Consider the following 23,813-nt stretch of genomic DNA (forward strand, 5'->3'; position numbering starts at 1 on the left):
AAATAATGGTCAAACCTAAGAGTCCGGAGCTCAGGGGGAAAGATGGGACTTGACGTATAGATTCTCTCTTATATCTACTCTCTCTTGCCTGTTTTTAAATTGTGCAGATCATCTGTGATACATGTTTTCTTTTAGAAACCTCAAAAATACATATAAAACTACAGATCCCCATGAACACCTTCTATGCATATTCTTCTCCTCCACAAAAGTAACCACTGTGACCAATTTCAGATGTATACCTTTTTTGCATTTATTTATGGGTACCTCTATAGGAATATATAATTTTTGTCTGCAGTATATAATTTTTGTTTGCAAAAATAACACCATATTGTATATATTTTGTAACTTAAATGTTCTTGTAATCATTTAGTTTCATTCATTAATAGGTTACTTGTTTCAGTGGCTGTATAGTATTCTGTTCTATGGTATGAATATGTGATTTAACTGGTTGCCAATATATATTAGTTGGTTTCTTTAGGTTTTCTTTTTTATTATTATATGGATGGTTATTTTAATTTTTCTTAATTTAAAATACTTGATATAAAAAAAGTAATATGTATATGTTCATCAATTATTAAAATTACTAGCATGTTTTTACAGAGCATCTGTTATTACTACAGTGATTCCCTGTAATTATCTGGGGGAGAATCACTGTTCCTAAAAATGTAGTCTGTACTTCCATGAGTCTTTTCTATATGAAGTTGATTTGAGTTTTTAAAATATATTTTATTTCTGTTGAGACTTTAAGTTTATTTTCTTTTCAACTTTGTAATTTTAACTTAGAATAATTAATGTATGCCATACCATTAAGAAGGATATTTTCGGGGCACCTGGGTGGCTCAGTGCGTTAAGCCTCTGCCTTCGGCTCAGGTCATGATCTCAGGGTCCTGGGATCAAGCCCCACATCGGGCTCTCTGCTCAGCAGAGAGCCTGCTTCCCTGACCCCCACCTCTCTCTCTGCCTGCCTCTCTGCCTACTTGTGATCTCTCTCTCTCTCTCTCTCTCTCTCTCTGTGTCAAATAAATAAAAAAAATCTTAAAAAAAAAAAAAAGAAGGATATTTTCTCAGCAGTAGATTGTTGATATAGATTAGCAACTAGAATGGTAGTGTATCATGCATAATAAGATTAGCACCCAGATATTGGACTTCACTTGCTGTCTCTTGATTCACTTGTCTTGATGTCATAGTACTGTTAACATACATCCTTTGGGTATTGAGGACAAGGTAATAACTACATGAATGTTGCAATGATGTCTTGGAGGATTTTTTGTATTACAAGCACTTTGAATCAGAAGAGTAGCGGGGAGGGGCAGAGGGAGAAGCAGGTTTCCCGCTGAGCAAAGTAGTTGGACTTGGGTCTTGATCCCAGAACAGTGGGATCATGACCTGAGCTGAAGGCAGATGCTTAACTGATAAAGCCACCAAGGCATCCCAGGTTTTAAACACTTTAAAACTCATCCTGATTGTGTTCAGAATAGGCACTGAATCTAGACACAAGGTAGAAACAGGGAGACTAGTTGGTAATTAAGTAATTTAGGAGGGAAGCATAATGCAGGAAGAAAAGTCAGGCTGTCAGAGGCCACTATGAACAGATTGATGGTAGAGTTGGTGAGAAAAGGTTGGATTCTGGATATGTTCTGCAGAGACCGTTGAATTGCTGACAGATAGGAAGGGAAATAAAAAACGCAGGGTAGAGGTTTTTAGCCTGAGTATATGAAAGGATGGAATTGTTATCAGCAGTTTAGTTTGATGTGTTTGATGTGAAATTTGGCGGGGTTGGGGGGGCATTTTTTAGATAACCAAGTGAACTTGTTTGGAGTTTAGGAATGACATCTGGGATAGAAATATAAAGTTGGGACTCACTGGTATATGGATGACATTTAAGGCCATAATACTGGATTATATCCTTGAGGAAATGAGTGTAGAGAAGTTAAGAGGGAACCAGGAACTGAGCCCTAGGGCACTCCGACATTAAGAGAGGGGAGAAAACAGGAGGGATTTTCAAAGAAGCCTAAGAACAATCAGTGAGGTAGGACATAAACCTAGAGAACGAGTCTTAGGAGTTCAAGGAAAGAATGTAAACAATGGAAGAAAGAATGAAAAGCAATGTCATTTTGTTGATAGTTTAGACAGGATGAATACTAGAATTGGAAATTTTATTTAGCAGTGTTAAGGCTACCATTATTGTGTGGTCTTTGGTGAGACATGGAAATAGCCTGGTTAGCATTATACATATTTTTAATATGGGATTTTTTGATGTTTACAGTGTCTCCTTTTCCATGTTCAGATTTGCCGTCCTATTGGTGGTATGTCTGGCAGTGGATCACAGCTTGCTTCAATGGGTAGCCTGACCATGAAATCACAACTTCAGATCACTGGTAAGTCTTAAAAAGATCTACATCTATACTTTTTTACCCCAAGATAAAAATAATCTTAAGAAAATCTTCAGTGGCTTTTTAAGGTGTTGAATTAATATTTGCTTGGTGAATGAAGAATGTTTAATCGTATAAAAATTATGTTTTTATTTCAGAATATTCTTGGGTGTTTTGAAGGTTTTGTTTTTTCTCTCCTATTAAACATTGGAGTCTGGTCAGTTGCTATTGTTTTTTGTTTTGTATTAATGGCCTTGAGAGGTAACTCACATAGCACACAGTTCACTCATTTAGAGGATCATTGTTCCTTAGTATGCTCATTGTGTTTTATAACTGCCACCACAGTCAATTTTAGAAACCTCTACCTATTACTGGAGGACTTCCCATGTCTCCTAGCCACCCTCAGCCCTAGGCAGCCACTAATCACTTCCTGTCTGTAGATTTGCCTGTTCTGGATCTCTCATATAAATGAAGCAGTAAAATGTATGGCTTTTTGTTTATGACTTTTTCCTCTTAGCATGTTTTCAGTGTTTATCTGTATTGTAGCATGCATTAGTATTTCATTTCTTTTTATTGCCAAATAACATTGTAGGTATGAACATACTATATTTTATTTATCCATTTATCAGTTGGTATATGTTTGGGTTGTTTCTACTCTTTAGCTATTGTGAATAATGCTATGAACATTTATGTTCAAGTTCTTGTGAAATTTTGTCTTTTCAGTTCTCTTGAGTATATACCTACGAGGAGTCACTGGGTCATATAGTATATGTATTTCACTTTGCGAGGAATAACTCCAAAGTATTTTTCAAAGCACCCACACCATTTATATTCCATTAGCCCTCTATGAGGGTTTCACTTTCTCCACATGCTTGCCATTGCTTGTTGTCTGTCTTTTTGATTATAGACATCCTAGTGGGTATGAAATGGTATGTCATTGTGGGTTTGATATGCATTTCTCTGGTGGTTAATGATGTTGAACATCTTTTCATGAGCTTATTGGCCATTTATATATTTTTTTGGAGAAATATCTGTTTAAATCCTTTGGTTACTATTATTACTTAACTAATATCTCTCTCTTTCTCTAACCATACTAGCCAAGTATATTGCTTTCATGTTAGTATTCCTAATGCTCTACTATGCCATTTGTTAGATTACATTCCTGCTCACAACCCGTTAGTGCTTCTTTTTGGCTATAGTTGAGAATTTCTGTAGCCTGGGCTAAGAGCTTTAACAGTCTGGCTCCATGTGGTCTCTTTGTAGGTATTTATAAATGAATTATTTGGTGAGTCACTGCAGTTTTTCCAGACATGCATGTGTCTGTATCACACAGTGAAACCTTGGCCTTTATCCTTTTAATGGCATTTATTTCTTATAGAACAATTATTCTCTGTATAGTATTTCAGCTTTTTAAAAATTTTTATTTATTTTAGAGAGCATATGAGTGGGTAGGGGGGTGTGGCAAGCAGAAGGGAAAGAATTTCAAGCAGACTCCATGCAAGCACAGAACCCAACAAAGGGCTCAATCCCAAGGCGCTGAGTTCATGACCCAAGCTGAAACCAAGAGTTGGATGCTCAACTGACTTGAGCCACCCAGATACCCCAGTATTTTAGCTTTTATTATACCTGTCTTTTTTTTTTTTATTAAGATTTTATTTATTTATTTATTTGTTTGTTTGTTTGTTTATTTTTAAACATTTTATTTCTTTATTTGGGGGAGAGAGATTGAGCACATGAGCACAAGCAGGGGAAGCAGCTGGCAGAGGGAGAGGGAGAAGCAGGTTCCCCACTGACCAGAGAGCCTGACATGGGGCTCAGTCCCAGGACCCTGGGATCATGACCTGAACCGAAGGTATCCAGGTGCCCCAAGGTTTTATTTATTTATTTGAGAGAGAGAGAAAGAGCACGAGCAGGGTGAGGGGCAGAGAGAGAAGCAGACTCCCTGCTGAGCAGGGAACCAGATTCAGGCCTTGATCCTGGGATCTACCTCTGGATTGTGAATTTTGGGCCACAAACCATATCCTTATTATCTTTCTCAAAACCTAAAAGTGAATTATATAAAAACACTTTCGTGGGGCGCCTGGGTGGCTCAGTGGGTTAAGCCACTGCCTTCGGCTCAGGTCATGATCTCAGGGTCCTGGGATCGAGTCCCGCATCAGGCTCTCTGCTCCACAGGGAGCCTGCTTCCTCCTCTCTCTCTCTGCCTGCCTCTCTGCCTACTTGTAATCTCTCTCTGTGAACTAAAAAAATAAAAAATCTTTAAAAAAAAAAACAACACTTTCGTAAGGTGACAGCATCTTAGAATTTATTTGGGGGGATTCCTTCACTATAGTGTCTTTCCTTAGCGATGTCAATTCTCAGTGAAAGGTATTAATATTTCTTTGTTAAGCAAGATTCTGATTGTTTTCCAGTGCTCCCCATCCTGAAGCTAGCCTGAATAGCTGATTTAAATTGAGCCTGCTTCTTATTATTTTTCTTTTTTGGGGCAGATTAATGTTGAAACCTTTGATTGGAATGATCTTTAAAAAAACGTCTTTACCGGGGCGCCCGGGTGGCTCAGCTATTAAGCATCTGCCTTTGGCTCGGGTCATGATCCCAAGGTCTCCGGGATCGAGCCCTGTATCAGGCTCCCTGCTCAGCGGAAAGCCTGCTTCTTCCTCTCCCACTCCCCCTGCTTGTGCTCCCTCTCTCGCTGTGTCTCTCTCTGTCAAATAAATCTTTAAAAACAAAACAAAACAAAAGTCTTTACCTTTTCAGGTTACATGAGTAATGCACATGTTTTTTAGTTTTACAAACTCAGTAAAATAATAGTCAGGGGTCTTATTTATCATCTTAGTCCTCAGAGATGATATTTTTACTTGTTTAGGTTTCAGTGTATGCTCCTTTTGAATTTTTCTTTGCATACTGCTTATCATATTTGCTCTCATCATCATTATCATAGTAGGAAGAATATTTAATAAAAGCCTGAATGCACCTCAGGAAGACAAAATTCTTGGCATTTATAAGGTTTTAATCTTGGGTCTATATTTTCTGAGAATGCACAAATACAAGGCAAAAACAGTTTAATAAAAACAAAGAATGATAAAAATTACATATTTGGCAAATATATCATTAGATATGAGACAAATGGAGGGCATAAGATTATAAAGAGTAATGTGCCAAGTTGAATAAATCAACTGTGCTTCATAATTCATTGTTTACTTCTTTGCTTTTGATGCTAGAAACCTTAGAACTAAGTTTTTTGCACAGATCCCTTTAATGACATTATAATTTTTATTCTGTGTAAATGGATCATTTATAGTATTGTCTTGTTTTGTTTTTGGTAAGGTGCCTCAACATCTTTCTAGAATCAAGGAGGGCATAAATATTCAAGTGTAAAAAATAAATGCCATGATATATGGTAATGTCAAGAAAAGAGAACAACTTTGGTCAGGAAAGAGAGATCAGTATTTGACCAAAGTTGCTGTGAAAGGAGTTGGTGCTTAAAACATTGTTACTATTTAAATGCAGGAGGTTATTTTTTTTAAATGTAGGGGAGTAGAAGGGATTTTTTTTAGGAGACAATATGGGTAAGAGGCACAAAGCAGGGAAATGCACAAGACTTCACCAGTGCCCCTAACAGCCACTGCTACAGAGTGGGGGAACCATGAGAATTTAATGGGGAGTGGGTCTTCTCCTTAAGGTGTGTGTCAGGGCTACAAAAAAGTCATATTTGGAAGACGCAGAGAGTAATCAGGGCTTTTAACAAAGAGTAATCAATTGTGTTTGTGTTTTAGAAGGTTGCTGTGAAAGACTGATAAGAGTTTAGTGTCATAGTTAAAATCCTATTCTGTGGTTCTGCTCTAGTTTCTTGGCTTTTTTTTTTTTTTAATTTTATTTATTTATTTGTCAGAGAATGTCATCAAGGGAGCAGCAGCCAGAGGGAGAAGCATGCTCCCCACTGAGCAAGGAGCGTGATGTGGCACTTGGTCCCAGGACCCTGGGATTGTTACCTGAGCTGAAGGCAGACACTTAACTGACTGAGCCACCCAGGCATCCCCTTCCTTTTTTTTTAAGTGGGCTCCACTACTACTATGGAGCCCAACACAGCTCTTGAACTCATGACCCTGAGATCAAAACCTGAGTTGAGATCAAGAGTCTGATGCTTAACCAACTGAGTCACCCATGTGCCTGTGTCTTTTTCTTTTTTTTAAATCCAAGTATTTCAGCAGCATTTATTGAAGAGACTGATTTTTCTCCATTGAGTATTCTTGGCTCTTGTCAAATATCAGTTGACCTTATATGTTTGTGTTTATTTCTGGGCTCTCAATTCTGTTCCATGGGTCTGTTTGTCAGTTTTTATGTCAGTACCATATGATTTTGATTACTATTGCTTTTTTTTTTTTTTTAAGATACATTTTTTATTTATTTGAGAGAGAGAGAGAGAGCATGCACATGGGGGCAGGGAAGGGCAGAGGGAGAGAGAAACCTAAGTAGACTCTGTGCTGAGTGCAGAGCCCAATGCAGGGCTCAGTCTTATAACTCTGAGTTCATGACCTGAGCTGAAACCAAGAATCAGTTGCTTAACCAACTGTGCTACCCAGCCGCCCCAGTTACTGTAAGTTTATAGGATAGCTTGAAATTAGGAAGTATGATGCCTCCTTCTTTGTTCTTTCTCAGGATTTCTTTTGATATTCAGGGTCTTTTGTAGTTCCATATAAATTTTAGGAGTGTTTTTTCTATGTTCATCAAAAATGCTACTAGAGGGGCACCTGGGTGGCTCAGTGGGTTGAGGCCTCTGCCTCCAGCTCAGGTCATGATCTCAGGGTCCTGGGTTTGAGCGCCGCATTCGGCCTCTCTGCTCAGCAGGGAGTCTGCTTCCTCCTTCCTCTCTGTCTGCCTCTCTGACTACTTGTGATCCCTGTCTGCCAAATAAATAAATAAAATCTTAAAAAAAAAATGCTACTAGAATCTTGATAGGCAGTGCACTGAATCTGCAGATGGCTTCTACTCTTAATATTTTCTTACCTCTTTCAAATTTCTTTCTTTTTTTAAAAATTTTTAAGTAGTCTCCACACCCAGCATGGGGCTTGAACTCATAACCCTGACATCGAGTCATATGCTCTACCAACTGAGCCAAAAAGGGGCCCCTATTTTTAACCTCCTCTATCATACATGCAGACATACATACATAAATTCCTTTTAATTATTTATTTGCAATATATATTTGCTAATTGGTCATCCTCACCTGATTGAGGGCAAGTAGAAAATTTATTTCAGAGAAATGACACTTAATGACACAACCCTAGTTTTAGTGATGAAATCTATATAGATTAATGACTCCCATCTTCAGGGGAGTTAATGGCCCTGGAATTTAGTCTTGGTTCTGATACTTAATAGTTTTATAACCTTGTGCATGTCACTGATATCTCTGAGCCTCTTTTCTTAGCTGTGAACTGAGGACGTTAACATCTTTGTCACATGGTTGTTGGGAGACAGTGTATATGAGTTGGAAAACTCTAAAACACTGTGTAAGTATAGATTATTCTCTTTCCCCTGATTCTTTATTTCCTTCTCCTTCTAGTATTACTCATCTAATTTAATATCTTAACAGCAACCTAAGCTTAAAATTTTAAATAAAGTTCATTGATTATTTTACATTACCTTTATCATCCTAATTTTACTTTTTTTTTTTTTTTAAGATTTTTTATTTATTTGAGAGAGAGCATGAGCAAATGAGAGCACGAGCAGGGGAGAAGGTCAGAGGGAGAGGGAGAAGAAGACTCCCCACTAAGCAGGGAGCCCGATTCAGTGCTCCATCCCAGGACCCCAGGATCATGACCTGAGCTGAAGGCAGATGTTTAACTGACTGAGCCACCCAAGCACCCTCATTCTAATTTTCTTTAAGTTTAAAAGAACGAATGGCAAGAATGGCAGTGTTCGTGAAAGATGGTTGATGCTTATGTAAAAGTTTAATTTATAAGTGTTAACATTGTTATGAGGAGGCTAACTGGTGGATCGCATATTTAAAATTTTCTTTACCTCTTTGTCCTGTATCCTTCACATTCCTATCACATTCCTGTCATTAGATTCTGCTGATTTTTACAATTGGATTTTTTGGGTCATCTACTCTTTTTTCCTGTAATGACATGGTCTAGTCCCTTAACTTGTACATAAGTCTGTTTTCTTACGTCCTTCCCTCTCTTTAGCCATTTTCTGTTTATGTTGTACACATAACCTCAGGTATTCTGAACTCATCTGTGTTTTTTATTTGATGCTTGTTGTGTGATAGCATTATATAATGTGGACAAAATAAGTAACTTTGTTATTTCCTAGAACTTTCTTTGCCTCAGTCTTTACTTAGAACTGATCATTTGAAGAAGAGAAAGCATCTTGATTTTACTATTAATTGGGATTAAATAATACTGTACTTTACCACATTTACTAGAAGACTGTAATCTGATTGCTTGGATAGTAGGAATGCCCTTTTTCCTTGAATTTAAAGTTCAGAGTTTATATAAAATTCTTTCTAGTCAACACATACTTCTGCCACAGAGGTCTTTTGTGGCTTGTCGTAACTCTGACCATAAAGTTAGCCCTTGCTTAACTGGTTTATTTCTTATTCAGCTCATACTGCTAATTTACTGGGTCTCAGCACCCTTACTTGTTTTACCTTGTTCATTATAGTCCCCCCCAGTTCCCAGAATAGGTTGGGATAAGCTAAGGATTCACTTTAATTTCTTTATATTTAAGCTGTTAGGGTGCCTGGGTAGTGCATTTGGGTAAGTGTCTGATGCTTGACTTCAGCTCAGGTCGTGAACTCAAGCCCTGTATCAGGCTCTATGCTCATCAGGGAGTCTGCTTGGGAATCTCTCCCTCTCCTTCTGCCGCACGCCCCTCCCCCCCAAATAAATAAGCCTTTTAAAAGAAATAATAAATTGTCAAAGTTTTTTTGTACTGAAGAGTTAGGATGAAGAACCAAAATCATGTCAAAGCATTGACTTTCAGAAAGGATCAAAAGAACATTAATATAAATTTTAAAATTTTTAAAAAGTTTTTTATTTGAGTAATCTCTATACCCCATGTAGGCCTTGAACTCATGACCCTGAGATCAAGAGTTGCATGCTCTTCTGACTAAGCCAGCCAGGTGCCCCAGAAGAACATTAATATATGCCATGAAACTATATACAATAGATACTGTATGTGTGTATGTAACAATAAAGCAGGGAAACTTGTTTTCTACCATGACTAATCATTGGGTTCAACAGATAAGTCAAATGTCTCTCATGTTTAAATTACTAGATGCTATATAAAGACTGTCTACATCCTTGTCATGACAGGGATTACAGTGTTAGTTAAACTAAAAACCAGTAAACTTAAAAAGCTAAGGCAGAATGAAGAGCTGTAGGAACCATACATAAATATGAAAATGCAGAGGAAATGTAGAGACAGTAGCAATTTAACTTCTTAGGTTTAAAGAAGCATTAAATCAGGTCATCTCTTTCTCAAGAAGTAGGATTTTATTAGGTAGGAAAGGAAGAAGTCTTGATCATTGTGAGTGGAACTTCCAGAGTAGCATATGAAAACACATAGTCCTTGTGAGGGACAGCAAACAGCTAAGGGTGGTTAGAATGCCAGGGGGCTGGGTGGGATTTGGTATAGGAGGAGGCTGAAAAGGTATATAACAATGTAAAATACCCCAGAGTTTAAATTTCATTTTTCAGGTATTAGAGAAGTATTTGAAAAGTATTTACATGACCACATCTGTTTAGGAAGATAATTCTAGAAGATGTGAGGTTAAAAATAAAAAATTATTAGAGATCTTTGCATTAGCCTGTGTAACAGATGATACTGACAATTTTTTGGTTCCCTGTCATACAGTTGACTGTTTTTATTCTTCTTATTTACTCTAGGAATTTAAATTTCGGGAAATAGTAAGTTATCTATTTCCAGATACTAGGACTATAACAAAGTTTTATGCATTCTAAACTGAGTTTTGGGGGTGCCTGGATGGCTTAGTCAGTTAACTGTTTGCCTTTAGCTCAGGTCATGATCTCAGGGTCCTGGCATCAAGCCCCACATCAGGCTCCCTGCTGAGTGGAGAGTATGCTTCTCTCTTTCTCTCTCTCTCTCTCCACCCCACTTGTGCTCTCTCTCTCTGTCTCAAATAAATAAATAAAGTGGGATTTGAGCACTTAATTTCTCTTGTTCAGGCTTCACAAGTGACCCTTGGGCAAACTCTTAAGTTCTTTTGAGTTTGTCTTTTTATGTGTAAAAATTAAGATGATAGTATCTACCTCACAGACTAGTCTTGATTATTGAAATAACAATATTTTAAGTCTAGACACATAGCAAACACTGACAGTTGGTGTTAGTTTCCTTTACCCCTCTTATTTTCCCATTTAAAGTTTCCTAAAATGGTTCTATTGGGGTTGGATGGGATTATGTGGCAAAACAGTTCCAAAAGTTTGAATCCTTTTTACCCCCCAAGATTTTATTTATTTATTTGACAGAGAACGAGCATGCGTACACACAAGCAGGGAGAGTTACAGGCAGGAGGAGAGGGAGAAGTAGACTCCCTGCCCAGCGGAGAGCCTGATGTGGGGCTCTATTCAGGGCTTTGGAATCATGACCTCAACTAAAGGCAGGCGCTTAACTGACTGAGCCACCCAGGTGCCCTAAAAAACCACTGAGGGCGGATCATTTCCTTCCTGTCAGGCCTGCATTGCTTTGGTTAATCAGTTTTAGAGGAACGCAAGAGCCCCTGAAATACAGTGGTGGGTCTTGCATAATTGTTTAGGCTGTTTCACCTTTTCTCAGACCAGAAATATATTAAAAAGAAGGGTTTTATATTTTTTCTGAGGCAATCCTGTGATTGAATTTTGTTCTGTATTAAGTACTAGAGCTTTATAGTACATATTAATCAGAGATCGGTCTCGTCCCCACTTGAGTATTTTCTGTTCTGAAAAAGATTTCTTAGTGTTTATACTTGGATGTCTCACACATATCTCAAATTTTATATGTTCAGTACAATACTCTTGATTTTTTCTTGCCCAAGCCACTCCCCTCAAACTTGTTTCCCAGATCTTTTCCATCTTATTAAATGATACTATCTTCCATTCCCTTATTCATGCTAGAAACCTGAGAGTTATCCTTGCTGCTGCTTTTCTCCAACTTCCTCATGTAATCTAATCCTATTGGTTCTCAGAAAATACTTACTCCTCCCTTACTCCTCCATGAACATATCCATGTTCACCACCAAATCACTGTCATTTCTTGATTAGAAGGCTCTAGTAGTCTCTTAACTCCTACTTTTGTTTCCCTTTCATTTTTCCCACAGCAGTGGAATGATCTTTGAGTTTTAGTCTGATCATCGCTGTATTCTCAGTGCCCCAGATAGTACCTCATATATGTAGTAGGCACTTAGTAAATTTGTTGAATAGCACTCTTTTACTTAAAATTCCGTACTGGCTCCTTATTGCCTACTTCAGTAATATCTCTTATAGCTCTTTTTCTTTGTTGACAGATACTTTTTTTGATACTGCATATTGATTTCAAATCTCATTGAACTTTATTACACCAAGTATTCTAAAATACTGATGGAGCTCTAATTTGTAGAATGTGAATACATTGTTGGAGTACTAACCCTGTAGCTGGCTTGCATGCTATCAAAAAAAGGCATGTATGTACCAAAGGACAGAAGTCTGTGGTACTTGTGATCTCAGGAGATTCATGGCTGCTACCTGGGACTGGACTTGTAGGATGCCCAGACTGTACTTTGAACTATATATTGAGCTTCTTGGGTAGCTGCTATACAGATGACTCTAACAACTCCAAGGGTCGCTTTACCTTGATAGGTACTGGCATTCTCTGTGCTTTGCAGGGAATATTTCCATGGCTGTGATCACCTCATTTATGGGGGAGCAATTTCTCATTTGTGGGAACCATGAGGTACTCTGCTGGACACATACCTACTTGTTACACCTTCCAAGGGGCTTGGACAAGGTTATTTTTTGGCAAAAGTTACTAACTCAAGGGTGAAGATGATGGAGTCAGTATCTTAATTAAGATGCATTTTATAGGAAGCTTTTGCTAATATGAGATATATGAGATGCTAAAAATAATCCTAGTTTGTAACTCTCTTCCTCTGATGGCTTTCCAGCATGCTTAGAAAGAATAAAATCCAAATTCCTTATCTGGGCCTACAAAGTTAAATGTGATCTCACCTCATTTACCATACTTCCCTCTTTGCTATATTTTCCTCAGATGTGCCAAGGTTTTGTTTTTGTTTTTGCTTCTCTCTAGAATGCTCTTCCCATTTTTCACAGCTTATTCCCTGTATTTAGATGTTTGCTCAAAATGCTTCCTCAGAGGCCTTCCTTACTAACAGGTCATATTCTGCCACAGGAACCTGTGTTTCAGCATATGGACTTCCTCTAACTAGGATATTATCTCCCTGAGAGCCAGAGGCTTTTCTGTTTTGTAAACTGCTCTATTTATAGTTAGAGCAATATCTGGTATATGGTAAGCATTCAAATATTTGTTAACCAGGTTTGTTGCTGTATTTTCCAATTGACATTAGAGTTCTGAGACTGTTGATACCGACATTGGAGGTATATTAATAGTAATTTGGATGCATTATATGGGGGAAGGACTATGTTTATTTACTAGGTTGGGAAGAAATACAAAGGTCATGACTGAATGAAATTAGTAAATATTTTAGAGCAAAACTGCCTCTCTGAGTAAAAGTAATAATGTTCTGTGTAATCTTTATGAAATTAAGTTGAAGGACGAACTAACATCTTGAATATTTAAATATTTTCCCTTTTCTTTTGCCTAGTCATTTCAGCAAAACTTAAAGAAAATAAAAAGAATTGGTTTGGACCAAGTCCTTATGTGGAAGTCACAGTAGATGGACAGTCAAAGAAGACAGAAAAATGCAACAATACGAACAGTCCCAAATGGAAGCAACCCCTTACAGTGTAGGTTTGAAAGTATTTTCTATAGTATATTTAGTTTAGTAGGTGAAGAGAAACGAAGCTTTAAAAATTTCTCACTTGTTTTCTTTGCTCCTCCTCTTTCATTTTTTTTTCTCCCCTATTCCTAGGACGACTTTCTTTAGTCCCTGTTTGTTTCTCTTTAGATATTTCTTTCTCCAATCTCTCCTTTATCTTCTGTAGGTTAGTTGATGATGGTATCATTACTGCTGCTGAACAGTATCTGGAGAGCCCATGGTCATGGGTCTAGAAAGATTCTTAACAGCTCTTTCCTTAATTTAGAGCTATGAGTAGCTCACTTAATTCTCATTTATGTATTTATTTGAGGGAGTGAGAAAGAGAGAACTCGCATGAGGGGGTGAGGGGGTAGACGGGGGTAGTCGAGGTGGGCAGAGGGAGAGGGAGACCAGACTCCCTGCTGAAGAGGGAGCCTGAGGCCGGGCTGGATCCTAGCACCCTGGGATCATGTCCTGAGCTGAAGGCAGACGCTTAATCGACTGAGCCACCCCGGTGTCCCACTCACTTTATTTTTTAGTTTAATTTTTAAAAATGGTTTTCTTTTGTGTTTTTAATTACAGTGCCCACACAGAACCTACATGAGGGTTTTCTTCCTTTAAAAAAATTACTAACTTTATTTTATAACTGTTTTAATACTTTACTTAGTATGGTTATCTCTCTAGCTGTATATATAGAGATCTAACATACATTATATAGTTATTTAATATTCCATAATAAGAATGGACTATCATTTATTTTACTAGTTCTCTGTTATCACTTGGTTTCTAATGTTGTGTTATTACACAGCATCGCAGTATACATCATGTGCCTGTGTCTGTAATTTGGTGCTATTATCTGCAGAATGAATTCACGGAAGTAGCACATAGCTCAGTTTTTAACACTTACTGACAGAGCCCCATGTGTTGGTATTGAATACTCACTGAAGAGAATTACAGATTAATTTTAATGTTTTTACTAAAATGGAAGAAAATGTGATTTAACAACAAATGGACTTCAAAAGAATAATAGCATATTTAGTTTGGGTACCAACTATATTAAAAATGTAGTTCAAAATATAATTGGTTGTTACTGCATCAAATACACAGAAATTGTTTTTTATTACCTAACATTTGGAATTCTTGCATTTTTTCCCCTTAGAGAAGTAAACCAATGACTAAAGAAAAGTTTTATTTCTAACCGGTGAGATAAGATATTTGAAACCATATGTTCTTCACACAGTACACACTTATGTGTATATTATTTATTCCTAATAAATTACAGAACAAATTGGATATACCTAACTTGTTCTTTAACTTTTGGATTTCTAGGGTATCTTTTTTTTTTTTTTTTCTTCTCAGCATAACAGAATTCATTGTTTATGCACCACACTCAGTGCTCCATGCAGTATGTGCCCTGCATAATATCTTGATATATTTTATGATTTTGAGCAAATGAATGAAATTTAAGAAGTATCATTCTGATGGTTCTCATTTGTATTAATTTCCACAAAGTTTCTTAGACTTTTTTTTTTTTAAAGATTTTATTTATTTGACAGAGAGAGATCACAGTAGAGAGAGAGAGAGGGAAGCAGGCTCCCTGCTGAGCAGAGATCCCGATGCGGGACTCGATCCCAGGACCCTGAGATCATGACCTGAGCCGAAGGCAGCGGCTTAATCCACTGAGCCACCCAGGCGCCCTTAGACTTTGTTTTTAATTAATGATCTTTTAGAGATTGTCTCTAAATTTTAAATTATGTGAGTAAATATTTTTTTAAAAAGCAAATAAAATCTATTAAAGTTCACAGCCCCCATAATAACTAGAGATGTTCAACAGAATAATTTCAGTATTCACTGAATACTCATCTAGTTTTTCCCAGCTGCTGGCTGTGTTCACTAGATGTGCACTTTGAGGCTCTTAAACTGATGATGTGAATTCTTTAGTGGTTTAAAAGTTAAGAAAAAAAGAAACTCTCCCTGTAGCCCCTTAAGGTAGTGCTCTTGTTGAGCCCAGATGTTTGGGGAAACACATAGCTCAAGTTTTGAATTTTTAAGTTGCAACAGATTGGTCTGCAATTTTAACGTGGCTTCCATTGTAGACATTGTTTTTTGAATTGAAATAATTTAGGTCAGACCATCTTTGACAGTATACTTTATCCTCTCACAGTATACTTTATCCTCTCACAGTATACTTTATCCTCTCTCAAATTAAAGTAAAAGTACTCATTTATTTTATTCTATCCCCACTATGATTTCCCAGATGACTAATGGAGGAATGTTTTCTTGATATGTTCTTCTGAATGTAATATCTGAAAATTTTATTTTATTTTTTAATTTCTAATTTTTTTTTCAAGATTTTATTTATTTATCTGACAGGGAGACAGCAGCAGCAGGAATACAAGCAGGGGGAGTGTGAGAGGGAAAGTAGGCCTCCCACCAAGTAGGGAGCCTGATGCAGGGCTCCATCCCAGGAACCGGGATCATGACCTGAGCTGAAGGCAGTTGCTTAACTGAGCCACCCAAGCACCCCCATCTGAGAATTTCAAAGAGAAGACTACATTGTCCTTCCCTATCCCACAAAAGAAGAGGCAGTGTTAAGATGAGAATTTTTTAGTTTGTTTAAACTGTTAAAATGGTGGTGGAAATATGATGGGGAGATTAGGCATAGGTAGACTTCTGAGAAAGTGTTTATTTATGCCCCCAGATTTGATCACCTTTTAGAAGGACTGAGTCACCCAGGTGTTTCCAGATAGTATCCTTTTTTATTTTTTCTTTTAAGATTTTATCTATCCATTTGACAGAGATCACAAGTAGGCAGAGAGGGAGAGGGAAACAGGCTCCCTCCTGAGCAGAGAGCCCTGTGCTGGGCTCTATCCCAGGGCCCTGAGATCATGACCTGAGCCAAAGGCAGAGGCTCGACCTACTGAGCCACCCAGGTGCCTCCTTCTCCTCTCCCAGATAGTATTCTATATAAGCATTTGGCAAGGTGCAAGTGAGTCTATATTTGACAGTTATTACAGACACTTTGCTTCTAACAGTGTGAAATTTAGGGTATCTAACATAATCCTCAGATCATGTAGCTGACCGAAGAACTTGTTTGTTTCTTGTTTTTCTCAAGACTGAGGAAGTTTTCAATACAAATTTTAATGCCAGACTTTGTTCAAATTATAGCCTGCCATTGACTAGCTAGCTAGCTGTGCAATGTTGGGTAATTTGCTTAACTTCTCTGAATAGCAGTTTCTATATCTGAAGGTGGGGTGGTAATTCCCCATCTCTTGGGGTTGCTGTGAGGATTAAATGATATAACCTCAGGCTTATCACTACCTGACCTAAAATAGGGATTTAATTTATAAATTAACTTTTTTATACTATTGAAATAAAACTAGATTTCTAACAGTTTGTAGCATGATAGGCAGTTTTACTTTTATTGATGATGCATGAAGTTGCCCCTGTAGTTCAACTACAGGTGAAAATGATGATATGAGCATGTAGTATTCAGGTGTTTTCCATTAGGTTATAGAAAATGGGCAATATTGGTTGTACAGTAAACTCTTAAGGTCTACAGTTAAAATATTATAGACATTAAAATTTAATTGCAATTTATTTAGGATCTATTGTGATTATTTTAATGAAAACAATACATCTTTTTTTACCCGTCTTTGCTTTTAGTATCGTCACCCCTGTGAGTAAATTACATTTTCGTGTATGGAGTCACCAGACACTGAAATCTGATGTTTTGTTGGGAACTGCTGCATTAGATATCTTTGAAACCTTAAAGTCAAACAACATGAAACGTATGTATGTAAAAGTAACAGAAATTGTGCTAGGCTATTTGTTTTTCTGTATGAAATTCATGTGTAAAAGATATAGAATGACTATGTTCACTATTTGTTTTTATGCTTACTTGATTATAATATTAAGGAGAAGAACCTTGAACTATTTATTTAAAGCATTCCAAATAACCTTGATGTAGCCATTCATTTTTATTTTTGACCCAGTATTTTTCATAAATTTAATAAATAGGTACTTATTAAAAGATTACATACTCAATTATGGAAAACTAAAAAATACAGAGCAGAAATTAATGAAAAATGTAATCCCATTTCAGAGACAATATGGTTAATATTTCGGCAGATTTTCTTTTCAAATACTTTGAAAATTTACTAATTTTAGTTAGCTGTGGTTTTATTTGTGTGTGTATATATAAAATGGAGATAAAATAAACTTGAAATATGTTTGTTTTTATTAGTATCATGATTTTAAAACATAGATATTTTTGTTCCCCCTTGACTAGCTAAAACATACTTCCTAAATCTCATTTAAGAGATATAATCCTTTTTTTTTTTTTTAAGTTGGTTCCACGCCCAGTGTGGAGCCCATCACAGGGCTTGAACTCATGACCCTGAGTGTTAAGACCTTAGATGAGATCAAGAGATGAAAGCTTTACCAACTGAGCAAATCAGGTGCTCTGAGACACAATCCATTCTTACGTTACATGTTTTCACTCAATAAAATTCAGGCATATGTTGCTGAATAATCCTGCTGACTTATTTTATGCAAGGATGTAATGAATATAACAGATGATTGAGCTAGTTAGTATTTTACATTATGGATATTAAGCATTAGCAAATTTTTTTCTGTTTTTTAAATGTTTTGTGTCAAAAGGCCTGAAACCTCAATGAACTATACTAAAAACAATTTATAAGCACATAAATATCAAGTTTTTCTGACGTTCTTTTTAACAGTTAAGATGACTTAAAGAAAGAAAAATTGATCATTTTGTTCTGTAATTATATTCTTTTACAGTTGAGGAAGTAGTTGTGACTTTACAGCTTGTAGGTGACAAAGAGCCGACAGAGACAATAGGAGACTTGTCAGTTTGTCTTGATGGGCTGCAGTTAGATTCTGAAGTTGTTACCAATGGTGAAACTACATGTTCAGAAAGTAAGTAATCACTTTTTCTGTAGGCTCTTTAATGATTCTTAACATTAGCCACCAAAGAACGCTGATGTAATCAGTGCTGTTCTTTTTCACCTTAAAGAAATTATTTCCTCTTTAAAAGGAGACATTATTTTAAACATTTTCCTTTTATTGTGTTGTTTCTGTGAATAAAACATTTTTCTGTAAGTTGAAAAGCTAACCACAGAAAAGTTGAATCACAGTTGACTGTATAATGGGTTGATTTATTTTATAGGCCAGTAACCACAGTTAATATGACTTATGATGCCACATCTTCTCCAGTGCCAGTCGCTGACATAACTGGCCTGCAGCTGTATCTGGTTGAGTATAAATTTGACGCAAAATCCCGCTTAGTGCTTAGTAATCCTACTTAGTACTGTACCAGACTGCCAATACAAGCCGAAGTCCATTTGCCATTCCTGTGCCATTTTCTGTAGGCTACATTTATAAAGCTGTCTTTGTGTTACAATAATAACAAAATCAATTCATTATATGTATGCCATTATATCTTATAAATTACGATTTACTAGCTTTTGTTACAGGAAATAAGAAACATGAAACAACAGTAATTGAAAGAAGTTTGGCACCTGAATTTAGTGCCTGTATAGCTAGCATGCTTAATAAAACTACTTCTTAGTCGATTCCTTCTAGATACTCAAGTGAAACTTAGAGGACCCAAGACAAAGAGAAGATTAATGGTTTTCTTGATTAGTCTGACAAAGTTTTTGTTTATTTATTAGGAACTAGATTATGAAACATTTTGCACTTGTCAGGTGTTACTATTCTTCCGTTTCTGCTTTGGAAATTCTTCCGTTTCTGCTTTGGAAAACTTCTTACTTTTTTAACTTGTGAAAAAAATTTTTTTTTAAGATTTTATTTATTCATTTGAGACAGATAGAGAGAGAGAGAGAGCATGAGCAGGGGGATAGGGACAGAGGAAGAGGGAGAAGCAGACTCCCCACTGAGCAGGGAGCCCGATATGGGGTTCAGTCCCAAGATCCCAGCACCATGACCCAAGCCAAAGGCTGATGCTTAACCATCTAAGCCACCCAGGCCCCCCAACTTATGACCTTCTTTAATAGCAGGACCTTCAAGATAGTCTCAGTGTATCTTCCAGATTGGTTCTTTGAGGTTAATGAGGGTGGAGAGAAATTTCTGAAAGGATCATACTGTACTGCTTCAGAGTTGACAAGTTCATTTTAATTGACTGCCATTCACAGGAGCTCTGAATAGTCAAATTTTTCTATAGATTAGAATTCTGGAAGATAATATACAACTTAAATTTCATTGTTAAATTGCTCTGAACTCAGTATTTATAGCTTCCCAAGTTTTTTACCCCCTACAGGTTGAAATTATTAATGCAGAATATTTAATAATTAACAAAGCATAATCGTCTTCATATTTCAGAGTAGAACCTAAACTGTATATTTATACTTACTTTAATGTTTATTGCCCGTGGAAGTGAACATTTCTATGTCATCAGTTTTCCACTCAGCTAGGAAAATAATTGATAGAATTTTAACCTGATACTTAGAGGTTTTTAACTGGAAAATCACAGTGGTTTCCAAATAAAATAGCTGCCAGTTTTTGAATGCTTGCTGTGTGCTAACCACTATGTTGGTGTGTGTACATATATACTCATTTAACCGTCATAGCTTTGAAGGCATAACCTATATTTTGCATATAAGGAAAGTGAGGTTCTGATCATTTAAATAGTAAGTCCAACATCTTACCAGCTAGTATGATGCAGAGTCAAGACTGAAACACAAATATTTATGTTTCGTATTCTTTCCAATTGCTTTCACACTTAAAAACCTAGAAATTTTGAATCACATCATGAATTGTAAGCAAACAAAACAAAATCCAGTTCCTTTCACAAGCATGTGTGGTAGAAACTACACTTGGATTGTTGTTTGATTCCATTTCTGTAACTTTAACTGCAAGCTAGAAATGAAAATTAGAGTTTAGTATTCAAATTTAATTTCTAGTACCTGCAGTTGTTTGGTTGGATGAGAACTGGGGGGTTGAGGGAGATTGCTTTTGTATTCCAGTAATTTTCTACTGTTAAAGATTTTTAGATTTTTTTTCCCCTGAGGATGTTAGTCAGAAGTTTTGTTTTTGTTTTTTAAGAAAGACTTTATTTTTAAGTACTGTCTACACCCAATGTGGGACTTAAACTTACAACCCTGAGATCCAGAGTCATATGTTCTACTGACTGAGCCAGCCAGGAGCCTCAGTTAGAAGTTTTTTGGGTTTTGTTTTGTTTTTTAAAGATTTTATTTATTTATTTGACAGAGAGAGAGAGAGATCACAAGTTAGAGAGGCAGGCAGACAGAGAAGGGGAAGCAGGCTCCCTGCTGAGCAGAAAAGCCAATGGGGGGCTCAATCCCAGGACCTTGAGATCATGACCTCAGATGAAGGCAGAGGCTTAACCCACTGAGCCACCCAGGTGCTCCTAGAAGTATTTTTGTGAAAGAGAACACATAGGATGGTTCCTAGAAGAAATTTGTTCTTATAGATGTAAATATTTTTGGTTAAGTATTTGGTTTTAAGTTTTATGAAAAGAAATCACTGTCTGAATTTTACTATCAAGAGTCACCAAATAATAGCTTACTATATATTTAAATGTACTGTGAAAGTTGGTTTTCCTGATGGGACAGTATTATCTCTTTGGGTACCTAGAAATTTTTGGTCATTGTTCTTGGTGGATAAATTTTCTTTTTCTTTTTCTTTTCTTTTTTTTTTTAGTTTTTCAGATTTTTTTTTTTTAAGATTTATTTTTATTTGGCAGGGAGAGGGGGCAGAGGGAGAGAGAGTCTCAAGCAGATTCCACACCAAACCTAGAGCCCCATCTCTCAACCCTGAGATCACAATCTAAGCCAAAACCAAGAGTCAGATGCTTAATCAACTATGCTACCAAGGCACCCCTGGTGGATAAATATTCTAAAAATGGCAATTACATAAGTAGACCTTTTTCAAGTAAAGTAAAATTTTCTCAGCATGTTTGTTTTTTCTTTCCACTTATCTTTAAGCTGTATTTGAAAACTAGAGAGCTTTCTATCCCCACTCCAGTTTCCCACCCCCTGCTCTGGCTCAGAGAACAATTTTAATATGCAAAATGAGTGTTAGTTGTAGTTGTCACATTTTCTTTGATAGTCTTTCTTATTTCTCTGGTTTAGAAAATAATTTCATAATTTGCTCTGGTGTTTTCCTCTACTTAAGTACAGCGTTAATAGGCTTTTATGAATCTCTGGGAAGAACTCTTTAGTTAGATAGACTTATTGTTTTAACACTCAGTTCTAAATTAACAAATTGAGTGTAGGCAGTTATTCATATCTGCAAGTACTTCCCTTTCATCTATTTTTACCTCTTGGGCTACTGGTGGTGGTAGATTATTAATTTAACACTGTCTTCCCAAATATACCATTGAAAAGTATTACTGTCAAAGACATTATTTTTCCTAAAGACAAAAATCTATTTTAGTTATGAATTCATGATTATAAAATGGGAGCATACTCTTGTAAAAATCTTTATTCTTTACCATGTGTATTCTTGGTATATATAAAATTATTTTAGGGATAAGTTTTTCAGCACATGAGACCTTTGGTTCTTATTGGGTGTGTTCCATTCCATTTTGATTTTATCTTACTTCCTTGCATTAGACTCTAGTTTTTGTGGTCCCTTTTAATTTTAATGTAAATAGCCATTTTTGTGTGAATATATAATGTTTTCTTATCAATATAATAAATTCTAAGAAACTAGCTTAAATTTTTTGCTTTACCAAATTACTAGATCACAGTAAGGTCTGGGCACCAACTAATTTATGGAGGGAAACTTATTTGACTTATCTTTGACGTTTTCTATGTATGCTCAGAATATGAACGAGTTTGCCCTCCTCAAGAAACTAGGAAAACTCTCCACTAGTTCTACTTTAAAATCCAAGTATTGAAACAGCTGAAGAGGGAAATAAAGAGCTAAATCTTAGTGTCCTCCCAATCTCCCCTGTGTCTCATTAGTTGAACCCAATGCAAGGTAGAGCCAAAGAAGCCAATTAGTGATTAATGTATGTCCTACAGGTTACACCTGTCGGGCACAGAGCAGGAAGAGAAGGCTGGAGAGTGGTGTTCACCCCTATTCTCCCTTGCTTCTTTTTTCTTCTTCTTCTTTTTTTTTTTTTTTAAATACACAGCCAGAGTAGTTTTGAGAAAACATAAGAAAGACCTTGTCAGATGCCTGCCCCAGTGATTTTCTATAGCACCTTAGAAGTTGTTAACGCCTATGTGGTCTGACATCCAAAGCTCTTCTACTTTGATGGCTTCATCTCTTACTTACTCTTTTACGCAATTTTCTTGAGTGACACCACTCTCCTTGTGGTTTCTTGAACACTACAGGAACATGCCTGCTTTAGGGCCATTAAAGGTTTCTTTCGTTGGCTTGAGCTCTCTTCCTTCAGTATTCTGTGTGATTCACTTCAGGATTTACTTGAATGTCACCTTCTCTGCAAGGTTGTTCCTGGCCATATGTCTAATGTTTCAACAGCCCTCTCATCAAATCCTGACGTACTTTTCTCCATAGAAAAATTCTATTTTCTATCTATTTCTATCTATTTCTATTTGCCGTCTATTATATTTTACATTATATGTAGCTTTAATATATTTAGTTTAATGTGAGTTCCCTGAGGATAGGGGTTGTTTTTTTCTGTTTTCCCAGTTTCTTGATCAGGGTTGACACAAGAAGATGCTTGATAAATACTTGTTTATCAAATGAATAAAACCAAAAAAAGGATATCATCCTTCTCCTAAGTTTTTTCCTATAATAAAATATTTGAAATCCAGAAAAACAAACAAAAAATCCAAGTATTAAAGCTATAATATGATTATTGTTGGTTTAGAGTAAGATTTTGCTGTATTTTTCATCCTTTTTTAAAAATTTACAAAAAACTGACTTATATTCTCATATACGGCATATATATAAAACACCTATCTCATTTTATAACATATATTCTTCTATTTATTATGTATAATATATAAACCAGCATAATAGAATTATGCACACATGAATTACTACACAACTTAGAAATTAGACCATTAATAACATCATGGCATCCACCTGTATTTTCCTCCCTGTAGCATTCCTTGTCTTTCCCCTACAGATAATCACTACTCTGAATTTTGAATTTATTATTTCCTCGCTTAAAATTTTTTAAAGATTTTTAAATTATTTTTATATGATCTAAGCCAGCTAGATGCTCCTAAAAAATTTTTAATACATATGCATATTCCTAAACAGTGTATTACTTGCCCTTTTTCTTGAGCTCTGTGAATATAGATTTTTCCTTTTTAAGATTTATCCATATTACTGGTTCGGTAACTTATTTTCATTGCTGTATGATAATCTGTTGGGTGAATATACCACAATTTATCCATTTTTATGTCAAAAGATAATTTGGTTTCTTTCTAGTCTTTTGCCATTGTGGATAGTCATAGCTTGAATATTTCTGCATTTATACATTT

The 23,813-nt window shown here is 36.2% G+C and overlaps 1 protein-coding gene across 20 annotated transcripts in view; it reads left to right on the forward strand.

The window, feature by feature from the left end:
• The window catches only part of ITCH (itchy E3 ubiquitin protein ligase), a 131,075-nt gene that overhangs the window by 41,478 nt on the left and 65,784 nt on the right, over nt 1–23,813 (forward strand). For 10 of the 20 annotated variants that reach the window (XM_082746043.1, XM_082746041.1, XM_082746046.1 and 7 more), the window contains 4 exons: nt 2,288–2,378; nt 13,192–13,333; nt 17,011–17,135; nt 18,148–18,285. In XM_082746043.1, the coding sequence (XP_082602169.1) occupies nt 2,309–2,378; nt 13,192–13,333; nt 17,011–17,135; nt 18,148–18,285 (475 nt within the window). In that variant the 5' untranslated portion in view covers nt 2,288–2,308. Of the gene's footprint in view, nt 1–2,266; nt 2,379–13,191; nt 13,334–17,010; nt 17,136–18,147; nt 18,286–23,813 lie in introns of all 20 variants that reach the window. The other 10 variants (XM_082746044.1, XM_082746042.1, XM_082746027.1 and 7 more) reach the window with 1 other exon arrangement.

The sequence above is a fragment of the Mustela nivalis genome, assembly GCF_964662115.1.
Source record: "Mustela nivalis genome assembly, chromosome: 8".
Classification (NCBI taxonomy): domain Eukaryota; kingdom Metazoa; phylum Chordata; class Mammalia; order Carnivora; family Mustelidae; genus Mustela; species Mustela nivalis.